Source organism: Choloepus didactylus, chromosome 1, assembly GCF_015220235.1.
Source record: "Choloepus didactylus isolate mChoDid1 chromosome 1, mChoDid1.pri, whole genome shotgun sequence".
Taxonomy (NCBI): Eukaryota; Metazoa; Chordata; class Mammalia; order Pilosa; family Megalonychidae; genus Choloepus; species Choloepus didactylus.
In genome coordinates, this window is record NC_051307.1 from 241,660,408 (window position 1) to 241,673,069 (window position 12,662).

General features: G+C 36.7%; 1 protein-coding gene across 9 annotated transcripts in view; it reads right to left on the reverse strand.

Moving 5' to 3' along the window:
- TAMM41 (TAM41 mitochondrial translocator assembly and maintenance homolog) overlaps positions 1-12,662 on the reverse strand; it is an 81,961-nt gene that overhangs the window by 16,458 nt on the left and 52,841 nt on the right. For all 9 annotated transcript variants that reach the window (XM_037802201.1, XM_037802208.1, XM_037802217.1 and 6 more), the window contains 3 exons: positions 9,980-10,125; positions 5,675-5,840; positions 4,341-4,403 (listed from right to left, as the gene is read on the reverse strand). In XM_037802201.1, coding sequence (XP_037658129.1) covers positions 4,341-4,403; positions 5,675-5,840; positions 9,980-10,125 — 375 coding nt within the window. The remainder of the gene's footprint in view (positions 1-4,340; positions 4,404-5,674; positions 5,841-9,979; positions 10,126-12,662) is intronic.

A 12,662-nucleotide genomic window follows, 5' to 3' on the forward strand; every position in this document is an offset into this window, starting at 1 on the left:
CACGTAACATAAACTGCAAAAATAATGCTGAGGGCAAAAAGCTAGGAGCAGTATACCATCAGTTATTTTAAAAACACAAAAAACAATCCTATAGACTGTATTTTTAAAGGGCACATAAACATCTAGTAAAAGTATAAAAATATGAACAGGTTAGAGACATACCAACTTTTGAATAGCTATAAGCTCCAGGGGAAGAGAGAGAGAGGAAGATGGATTTGAAAAGGGGGCATAAAGAACGTTTTCATTATCTAATGTCCTAGTAACTATTTAAAATAGTGAGGAAAAAAAGAGATTTTGCAATCTGAAGACAGTATCACCTCTGCAGAGAACCTGACGCTTCTTTTCCTACTGCCTTTCCACTGCCTTCCCTCTCAGTATCAACCATTTCAGTGGAGCTGAAAAAAGGCTCATCTTGATATTGTTGACCTTTTACCAGGTACCAAGAGCTTTATATGGATCATTACATTTCCTTCTGACAATAACCATACGAGGTAGCTACTATTATTGGTCCCATTTTACAGATGAGGTTTAAAAAGTTTAAGTAACTTGCTCAAGATTTCAACAGCTAGTGAGAAGAAGAAACATGATTTGAAATCAGGTCTGTTCAATGCTAGATCCCACTCTTCACAATGCTAAATTGCTTCCCTGAATCGCTGTACCAAAACAGGAAAAGCAAGACATAGATAAGGATGTTCAAAGACATGTCTGGGAAGAAATCGATTGTTTTGTCACCTTTACCTATTAAAATACTTTAGATCTGATTTAAATTCCATTTAAAGCTTCTGTAACAGAACTTGGATAGATCATATATAATTTAGCCAAGTTCCTATTGTGAAAATTAAGTGTTTGTACCAATTTTCACTAGCACAAACAATGCTGGCATGAGGATATCTTTTATACACAAAATAATCATTAGCATCTCTGATGATTTTTCTTAGGATAAATTCTAGAATTAGAGTTATACTTGTCTGTATGTTTGAAATACTTCATTTACAAATAGTGAAATTACAGGATCAAAAGATATAAACAAATAGAAATTGCAACAAGCCTTGCAAAAATTTAGAATGTTGAGGCATAAAAGAACTTTCACAATCTTTTGTGCATCACCTTTATGGTTGGAGAGATGCTATTTATCTGGCATGGAACAGAAAGAAGATATTTAGGAAAATCTATAAGCTTAAAAACCTGGGCTTGAACTAAGACTGTCGAAAGAAGGGGGGAGGGGGGAGGAAGTCAAAATCAGCTTACCAAGGTGTCATACCCCCAATTTCTCTTAATAACTTCTCAAAGAAGGAAAAATATATAAATGAAAAGACAAATTTGAAAAGCTTTAAAATTATTTTACAAATACCAGCAGATAATTTTTTGGGGTAAGAAAATGACAGGATTCAGTCTTCCCTTGGTTAGCAAAGAGACATCTTTATACAGTAAGACTACAACTGTTTTGTAATTTATAGAAGATGCTATATATTTAAGTTTGGGTACTTTTTTCTTCCCCTTCTAAGATCTAATGTTTTTCAATTCATAGCACTCACAGAGTGCAGGAAAAAAATCAACAAAAAAGACAGAATCATAAAGAATATTTTAAAACAGTGTGTAAGTGAACGTAATGGCCTAGAAATGCACACCATGGAAAAAAAAAGATCAACTATGCATGTTTAGCAATGAAAGAATCTTTGAGGAATAAAACATAAAAGTAAAAATAAAGCCAGCAAGGATAACAGATTGAATGCATACAGTATACCTTTTACTAAACCCTTAAACTTGGCAAAATGACAGTAAAAGGAATTTGTTAAAGCTATAAACCAACAAGGATATACAAGAGCATCAAAGTATTGGAAGCTGGATATGTAACAGACAAGAAAAACTGTCTTAGCATACCTTAAGAAACCAATCTAAGCCAGCAGAAAAGCAAGCCAAGAAGTGACCTGCTTTACCCAGCAGAAACTCACCCCCCCCCACCCCACAAAGGTTCAGGGATTAATGGGGACCAGGAATCTTTGGAAGTAGAAGTGAATATAGGCCTGGAAAGATAAGTGAATACAGGCTTTCTTTAAGAGGCAGTTACTCCCAAACCTCCTCCCCGACTTCAAGCAGGTGAGTGGTGACTGTCTATCCTCTAAAAGATAACTGGAAGTTAATTCTCTAGAGATGATGAAATAGGGGGTCTCCGTAATATCGGACACCAGGTACATTCAAGGGCAGTGGTAACATGCTAAAAAAAGACAGAAACCAAACAACCAAACCACACACACCCACTTCAGAAAATTCATAGACAACTTCCAAAAAACTACCATTTATACAGTAGGAATAAGAAAAGATATATTTCATCCATAAAACAAGAACAAGATGCCATGAAATAACAAAGGAAACATTCAAAGAACACTCCAAGGACAAAAACAAAACCAAAAATCTCTTAGAAAATAAAAAAATAATAGAAAGAAAGAAAGAAAAAGAACTCAGTAGAAAGCTTGGGAGCTAAAACTGAGAATATATTCCAGAAAGAAGAGCAAAAAAAAAAAAGAGAGAGAGAGAGAGATTAAAAATAGAAGCCCAAAGAAAGAAAACCAAAGGACTTGTGGAGATGGTCCTAGAATAAAAGTAAAGAAAGAAAAGAAAAAAGACAAGAAAAATTTCCAGAACTGAAAAGTATGAGTTTCTGAACCAAAAGGGCAATGAGCGCCCAGAATAAAAGATGAAACAGATGCCCCACCAAGGCACGTCATTGAGAACTTTCAGAACATGGGGAAAAACAGGAGACCCAACAAGCTTCCAGAAGGAAAGAACAGGACATACGCAAAGGATTAGGAATGAGAATAGCTTTGGAATTCCACAGCAATCCCAGAAATGTGAAGGCAGTCAGAGCAATGCTTTCAAAATCCTAAAAGAAAATGATCTGTAATCTATACCCAGCTTAGGTATCAATTATGTGTGAGGATAGAATAAAGATATTTTAAGACATCATAGTCTCCAAATTTACTTCCATACACCCTTTCTCAGGGAATTACTGGATGATGCCCTTCACTAAAATGAGAGTGCACAGCAAGAAAGTAGAACACACAAAATACAGGAAATGGGAATCCAACAGGGGAGACAGGTGAAGACATTCACCATAGGAAAAGAAAGCTGTGCAGGGAAGGAAAAGTGTATCATGCAACTTGCCTGTGGATAACATTAGCAATAGCCATAATGATGTAAATACTGAATACTGACTTGACCAAAATAACAATGTGCCTATATTAGGAGAATAGAGGGATAGGAGAGGCAATATATGTGGGAAGGATGGGTGAAAGTGTTGACTTCTAATCTTCCATAGTGAGAAGTCAAGAGATGGAGCCTAAAACTGAAAAATAGATGAGGAGCAATATAAGATTATTATTTAGAAAAAAGGCAGTGAAAACTAAAATAACCAACTAAGAGAGTTATAAACAGTCATCCCTGCAGAGGGGAAAAGCAGGGAGTGAGAGCAAGGTACTACTGGTTTTGCAATTATGTGCATGCATATAATTTTGATAAATATAAAAATCTGAGGAAAAAAACCTGCATGTAAGAATTATTCAGAAACTCTAGGGGCATAAAGTCTTCCAACAGTACCTTAACTAGTTTGAGATCTTAGACAACCAGATTATAGCACTTGTTACGCCTCATTATTGCCATATCCTAGTTTATGACTGTGCCAGTTTGGATATATTATGTCCCCCAGAAAAAGCCATGTTCCTTAATGCAGTCTTGTGTGGACAAATGTATTTGTGTTGATTAGGTTGGAATCCTTTGATTGAGTGTTTCCATGGAGATGTGACCCACCCAACTGTAGGTAATAACTCTAATTTAATGCTTCCAGGGAGATATGGCCCAACCTATTCAGGATGGGTCTTGACTGGATCACTGGAGTACTTTAAAAAGAGCCACACAGGCCCAGACCGCACTACAGCTGAGAGACACATTTTGAAGATGGCTGTTGGAAACTGACACTGACATTTTGGAGAATGCCATTTTGAAACGCATCCTGGGAGCAAGGAGATGCCAGCCATGTGCCTTCCAAGCTAACAGAGGTTTTCCGGATGCAACTGGCCATCCTTTAGTGAAGGTACCCTGTTGTTGGACACTTTATGGCCTTAAGACTGTAACTCTGCAACCAAATAAACCTCTTTATAAAAGCCAATCCATTTCTGGTGTTTTGCAAATGGCAGCATTAGCAAACTGGAACAATGACCAAAATTCAAAATTCAGCACTTCCTAAGTCCTTAAAGGATACAGATAAAGATTTACATTCTAACCAAGAGTGCTAAAGCCACTAAACCCAGCAGGCACATTAAGCATGGATTCTCTAAAGTTCTTACCAGCAGTAAAAATGCCTTTGGTGCTCTGGCTCATACTAGAAAGCCTCACGATTGCAGAAAGCCCTGTGCGACAAAACCAAAAACCACGTTAGTAATTCTAACAGTTTGAACACGGAAACTAAATATTCTTTTCAATAAACCAGCAAGTCTATCTCTGTCCTGGTGTCCCAGAGTGACTGTGAAAACGGTATCAGCCAGGAGACTGGAATAGCCAACACTGTTGTCGGCCAGCTGTGTGAGCACAGGCAAATTACTGAACCTCTCTGGGCCTGGGTCTCCTCACCTGTAAAACAAGGTGGAGTGGATTAGGGGGTCCTCAAAGGTCTCTTCCAACTCAGGCTTTATGACTTTAATCTGTGTAAAACTGCTGGTTCTCAATCCCAAAATGTGGAAAAATATAAAACATCTTTCTATGAGAAAAACTGTCATTCTGAAAATTCATATAGAGGATTCCTCAGTGAGGAGCACCAGTAAACGAGCTCTGCATCTCCTTACAAAAGCAGCAGAGATTTCACCGTTACCAGGATCACGCTGAAACAAACACACACGTCTTGCACAAATTAGTCTTCATTATAGGTACCTGGTTACCTAAATATACGCTCTGGAAACCTGGGGCTGGTCAATGAGATAGTGTGAGTGGTGCATATATATTATAGCTCATGTTCAACTCTGGCTTAATGTTCAATATCATTAGTGTAAACTGCATCTAGCACAGTGGCTTGCACCCTGGAGGAATTCAGTCAAGATTCAGTGGAGGGAGGAGGGAAGGCATCATCTTCAATCCTGTAATTATTTCTTTACTGACTGATCTTATAAATGATCTTGAACACCTCAAAGATAAGTGGTCTCTGAAGATAAGATTCACCTTTTTCGGTAAAAATTAAGGAGGCCCTGGGATAATGCTGTGTGGCTTTGTCAAAGGGAGCCTGCTCAACACAGTTGAGACGTATCCGATTGGAGTGGGTGGAAGGAAGCTGTGTTCTTGATGTTCAAAAACATTAAAAATGTCACCAGTCTCCTTTTTTCTTAGACCACCATGAAGAAGGACACAGGCATCTCTTTTAAATGACTTCTAGAAGTTATGTTCCTTGAAGCAAAAGAAACTTTCTCTTTCCCTTATGACAGTGATGTAGGATCCAGAAGTACTTCCACCACCCTACTTCAAACAAGTGGAAATTTAGATTTGGAAAAAACCCTGGATTGCTAGTGTTTTCCTTTTCCTAGAGGCAATCTCTCTCTCAATCTCACTGGGCAAGAAAGACTAAACATGAATCTCGGTCACAAAGGTTGCTTTTACCCAGGGCCAGCACTTCCTGTCAAAGTCATAAACATACCTAGTCGCACCACCTCTCCACAGTCAGGATCGTGAGCGAGCTGTAACAACGTTTCTTCCACATCTCTGTTTTTCCCAGGAGGGTCCATAATATGACTTATTTGTTGCTGTAAGGTTTTGGGCAATGTCATCAGCTGAGTGAATTGTCCTTCTGGGCTTTTATCTATCTGAGGGGAAAAAAAAGACACTGTCTATGGAAAGTACTTCAACTTCTATAAATAGCCAAAAACAATGGTTTCCCTTTAAATCACACAGCAGCTGCTCTTTAAAATCACACAAACATATACACTCCCACATCTCAGACTCTGTAGCACGCTAAGGAGAAACTCTCTCTTCCTTTCTGAAGTGGAATGTGTAGGTGTTCAGGAGTCTAAGTCCCTTCAAAAAAGACAATTTGTTTTCTGCAACACTCCATTTCTACATGAGAAAAGAACGACTACTTTCAGTTTAAAAATTTCTACTTGTCTTAAATCCAGTAGTTAAAGGAAGTGGGGCTGCACCTAACATGCAGAGTGGCCCCATCAAATCCAGGCACTCAAATTAAAGACATTTTAAAGACAGGGAAACTGAGTAATATTCCCAAGATCATACAGTAGTAAGAGAGAGTAGGATCTGAAACTGTGCCTCCTGTCTGCAGCACCTTTTACATACAAGGCTGTATTTCACAAACTGTGGGAATAAATTGGTGACAAAGACTAACCTCATTCATCTTCTAATCCTCCAGCACAGAGCAAAGACTCAAAAGACACTGATTGAATGAGGGAATGAATAACTGAATCAATAAAATTTGTCATTATTTGTTCAACAGGAGGAAGCTGCACTAGTGGTTTCTGTACCCAACTTATTTTAAAATACATCAACTTGGAAGATAAACACAGAAATAAAACACCTATGAAAATACGTATCATACTTTACTTGGAAACCTTTGAATCAAAAGTAAGTCACAAAGGTGAGGCCAGAATTCAGCTTCCCTAACTCCCGGTCTCATATACTTTACTTCATGGAATTAAATTTGGAAAACAATTACATAAACATTGACCCCCTGCCAAGATGAAAACCAATGATACTTCCTTCAATAGCTCATCATGTTGTTTTCCAGGTAAGAATCTGTCTTGTATTCTTTTAATGAGTGTTTAGGTTTAGCTTCAATTAAAGGAACAGTAAGAAAAAATTAGACAAATGAATGTATTAAATTTTAGATTCAGATTCTCCAGATAAGATCAACTTTCTTAGTAATTAAAATTCATTTATTCTACTTTTTTACTTCCAACAAATATTTGAGTACATTCCAATGCATAGATTTTCTAGTTTTGTCTATAAAATCCATGTAAAGAAGAAAAATGCTATTATTTAGAGGCTTCAATAAAGGCAGAGGGCAGTTTTTACCCGAATATTTAGTATTTGTCATGAGCACGGCTCTAAATTCAAAGGCTCATCTTCTACTTAGTTTTGGCTATATACATGACAAAAAATGTACCTATTTCTGAAAGTATCCAAGAAATGACATTTATTAACTCATGTTATGGGTCCAAGTTCTCAGATTATTCATGCTTTACCTATGAAACTTCTAGGAATTCTGGAAATGCCAAAATGGCTTGAGTAATATGAAGAATTAGAAAATAATATTTGCCAATGCTTTCTCTTGAGGAAAAGAAATCACTGCAATTTTTACCAGAAAGCATGTATTTGAAGACAAAATATTAGGTGACATATTTCAATGAAATGCTAAATTCTGCCTAAAATTTCCTTAATCTTTAATTCTCATTAAGACATGAAAATGAAACCATTCAGTTAAATCTTGAGAGTCAAATTGCATTTTAAACATAGATATGGAAAAAGACCACATATTGCCTGATACCACTTATATGAAAATGTCTGGAATAGGCAAATCTATAGAGACAGAAAATAGATTTCTGGTTGCCACAGGCTGGAGAGAGGAAGGAAATGGGGAGTGACTGCTAGTGGGCACAGGGTTTCTTTTTGGGGTGATGGAAATGTTCTAAAATTCAATTGTGTGATGACTGCACAACTCTGTGAATATACTAGAAATCACTGAATTGTACACTTTAGAAGGGTGAATTTTATGATCTGTGAATTATATCTCAATAGTCATCTTTATTATTATTTTAAAGGCAGATATGGTCCCATGATAGTGCGTGTGTGGAATGCCACCCAGATGCTGCTTTCAGGACCAAAGTACTCATTCCCCCAGCTTCTGGGAAAGCCGGCCGAGCCCGTCTCCCAGAGCACCTCCCAGAACTGTCCTCAGCCAAAGGGCGCTGCCCAGATCCAGTGACTGGCAATACTGGAGTACAAAGGCCTGGCTGGCCTCTCTGCCTTGAGTCGGGACAACTCTGAAGGCCCATCTAGCTCCAGAGCTTGGCCATGGATCAGATGAGGCCTTTATTTCAACTCTGCCCAGTCCTGATCTTACACAATTGGTACTAGGAGTGGTCCTAGAAAACAGAAAACTTGATATGTTACTTTACTCTTTTCTTATGTTTAAAATAGTTCCTATTTTTTTCAAGGTCCCTTTTCAATACTAAAAATTCCTTTAATCTGTTATTCAATACAATGTTAGTTGCCCCTATTGTTTGGAAGAGAAAGAGCAAAAAAGTAAAATACAGTGTTCTTTATGTTAAATAAAAAAAACACTGCAGTTTCTATAGTCAAAAACAAATCTTAAACCCAAGTGAGTTACTTTTCTCAAAGGGAAGATTCTTTGATTTTATTTTCAAACTCTTAAGAATATTATTTTTTAAAATGTTTTGATAACAAATAAAGTTTTTTGGGGGGTATTAGAAAGAAAAATTCCAAGACATAATAAACCTAAGTGAGGGTGAGGGAGAAGCAAGCTTCAGAATAATATGTGTAAGTATGAGCCCATCTATGTAAAACAAAATATTCCAAACTCTATATGCATGTATATATGTATAAATATATTTAAAAATGCATAGAGAAAGATCTGGAAGAATGTACACCAAACTGTCAGGTTACCTGATGGGGAGAAGGGAGGACAAATGGATTGCAATGGAAAGAAGGTAATCTGAAGTTTTATTTTCATCCATTCTTGACTGGTAATTCATGTCATAGCAATAATTTCAAATAGTCAAAAAAAGACATACATGGTGGAAAATAATATTCTCTCCCACTTCTGCCCCTAATTACCTTCCCAAAGGTGATCCCTTATTACAAATTTTTTGTGTAGTAATAGTTAGCTTATTCTAAGTATACAGAAGCATATGTTTATATACAATATTCATTTTCTAAAATATAAATATTGTCACACTATTCATACTGTTATACCCCTTATACTTTTCCTCCCTGCTTAACTATATACTTGGATTAGCATTCGTGTTAGTATATATTTTGCTACCTACTATTCCAAATAAGGATGGTCTGTAATGGTGATTCCCTCAGGGTGGTCTGAGGACCCCCTGTACCCCTGAGAACCTTTTCAGGTGTCCACAAGGTTTTCCTTTCTTTCCTAAATACATGATCGGTGTAAGGCTAGGTTTCCTTCTTATACTGCAACCAAAACAACATATTGCAACAGACGGAAGGCCGAAACAGTTATGAAGATACAGCTGATTTTTCAGATTTGAAAAAATTATAAAAAAAATGCCACTATTCTCAGTTACTTTTTTTTGGTTAAAAATCAGTTATTTTTCCTAAAAATACATGACCTCTGCTACCAAGTAATGGATTATTTTTTAATTAATTAATTAATATTTTAATTTCTCATATGGTAAATATTGATAGATATGACCCAATACAAACAAAAGGTCTTTGGTGTTACTAATAATTTTTAAGAATATAAAATGGTCCTGAAACTAAAACATTTGAGAACTACTGGTCTATGGTCCACTACTGTTAGATGTTCTGATAAGTGATGTGACAAATAATCCTTGTGCACAATCCTTTTTGCTTTTCGTTATTTTATCTGTATCGATAGACATTGTCAAACTGTTCTTACGAACCTTTTAAAAAACAGATGCCAGGGCCCAACCACAGAACTAATAAGAATCTCATATGGATATGAATTTTTAAAAAGCTCCTGTGGTTTTTTGTTTTGTTTTGTTTTGTTTTGAACAGACAGCCAGGGTTAAGAACTACTAGTTTAAATCATAAAGCAGGACCATATCCATAGTAGTGTTGACCTGAACCAGAGTTTAAACTTTGGTTTTAAAGTTGGTTAATCAATATATACACAGCCTCCAAAAATATCGTTAACTAGAAGGATATAAATTACAGAATTGTTAGAATACTTAGAAACAATGTAAGTGATTTTCCATACATAGTTTACCTCGAGTTGGCCCTGCTGGGTTTTGTACACCACTTGGGGATTCTCCTGTAGAATGCTGCCATAGAGCTCACGGAAGTGCTCTACGTTGGGCTTCACAATATTCAACACTTTTTTCTTATCCTCTCCAAGCACCATCCGGAAGTCACCTAGTTAAAAACAGAAAAAAATAAAAGCAGGTCCTCCACTGAAAAGTCACACTCTGATCATGAAAGAGAAACTCCAAGTTGATTCCACACTAGTTTAGCCTGATAGGATCCTTCATTAAAGCATTTATCTCTCCCCCTTAAAACCGTCAATACGTAAGTTACCCAAGGGATGATGGGTACTTTTGGGGAAAAAGACAGGACAGGTAGACGACTAATTTCAAATCATAGAGCCTTTTATGCCAGTTAAAATGCAGTTTACTAAATACAAAAAGTTATCATTGAGAAGCTGGGATTATTAAATTTTTAGAAAGGCTTATTTTATTTCTTATTTTGCCCACAAAGAGGCTTCTGTACTCATAAACTTTCACTTATGTATGAAACTCTGCCTTTGACCAATCGAGATAGAAGCTGTCCTTTATCACCTTAGATTTGTCCTTGCTTTGCCCCCTTGATGTCTGCAGGAGGGATTTTGAGGTGCTTTATGCACATTGTTAACCTTGTTATGTTTGAAATGGGCAAGAGCCGCATTAAAAGTCCTAGTAAGAAGAGGTTTGCATTTAGGATGAAATTGAAAGCAGATACAACTTTTTAAATTGCCAAATGGTGAGAAATGAGAAATGCTGCATTTGCCTACAGAATCAATTGAGCACCAAAATATATAATTCTGAAGGGCAAAGGGCAGCTTTTGCGTGTGTTTGTATGTGTGTGTTTTCAATGGAGAAATACATAATTTGTTTACAAAATAGCTGTTGAAAAATATAAGGAGTACAGGTACTATAAAACAAAGCAAATTCCAGTCATGAGACACTATGTTCATCATGCGAAAGCAACAGTCTGATATCCAGGTTATGAAAACTAGAATTAAAAAGTCACTAAACAGAAAAATGGGGATAAAAATTAAATGAAAAATAGGATGGAATGGGGGGACGATTTTGGGTGTTCTTTTTTACTTTTTTTTTTTTTTTTTTTCTTATTCTGATTCTTTCTGGTGTAAGGAAAATGTTCAAAAATAGATTGGGGTGATGGATGCATAACTATATGATAGTACTGTGAACAGTTGATTGTACACTATGGATGATGGTATGGTATGTGAATATATCTCAATAAAACCGAATTTAATTTAAAAAAAAAGTCACTACACAGAAAAGGTCCACTTTTCAAAGAGCAGCTTTTAAAAGCAAATGAAAATTGTTCTACCTATGCCACTGACAATCATCTGCAAGACATGGAGAAAAAAGGGTGATAATATGGAAAAACTTGAGTGAATGGCTGTTTGGCCAATGCTAATTTTAAAGACACTGGACCCATGTAAGAGAATCTCCAAGGCTTAGCTTGGTGAAAGCAATACAGCAGAAACCTGTCTTGGGGCCGGGATGGTTAGATAGATAGGCGTTAGGTCTGTCCAGGGGAGTAGAGAGGTGGCAGGTGTAGGCAGACTCCTCAGCTACTAAGGAATCCCCTATGACAAGGTAGTGACATAATTTATCACACAAACTAGGCATCTTTGAGAGTGAAGGGGGCACTATGAATAACGACAGCAGGCAGACGTACAAACCAGGCCATATGCTCACCCTTACCAATTTCTCTTCTTTGGAGGGTAGAAAGGATCACTAAGATTATTATTTATCATAACAGATTTTTCCTAAATTGTTGGCTTTGTTTTTTTGATGGGGAGTGGGGAGAGAGAGGAGGAAGATACCTAAATGGTATGTTCTTCAGTAATGAATAAAATACACTGGGTTTTTAAACTTCAGAGGACCAAGTCACATTCCAATCTGGTGAAAAAGCATCTGGGGACAGCAAGCTTAAGAAAAACGGATTACCAACCCAATGGCAAAATTGAAAATTAAAAAATGGAACCTAATCTTTATGTAGATGAGGTCTGATCCAGGGAGTGAGCAAAAGTGAGTCCAAGTCTCCTGGAGGCTACTCTTACACACACTTCAGCTCGATATTCCAAATGGCCACAGCATGCCAGGCCCAAATCAACAGGAGTCCCGAAAACCCTAAAGAATACCCTGATCCCTATCTGAGACTCTATGGAAGTTTCACTCACTAAGTTTATTTTTCAGAAACTTAAATCCTCTAGAATGTTCCTATGCCAGATAAGTCCCAAAACCCAGAGCCAACAGCCTCTTCAAGAACATTAACCAGATGCATCCTTCCCCAAAATGTCAATACCCCTTTTCAATATGAAACAGGGTGGTCACTACCCAGATATCCCTGAATATTGAGACAGTGATCAAACAAGAGGGAGAAGTAGCAACAGACAAGATAGAATTTAACAAATGATTATAAATACTGAATCTTTATATAAATATTTTATCTTTTTTAGTCGGTAGGGTATTAGAACAGCTAGAAGAAAATAACTGAAATGGTGGAACTGTAACCCATAACATTCTTTGAAATTTGCTCTGCAACTACTTGGTAAATAGTACTTTGAAAGTTATCACTTTTCTGTTATATATTTCACAATAAGGAAATAACTGAAATTGTGGAACATTTTTTGAAATTTGTTCTAAAACTACTTGTTAAAT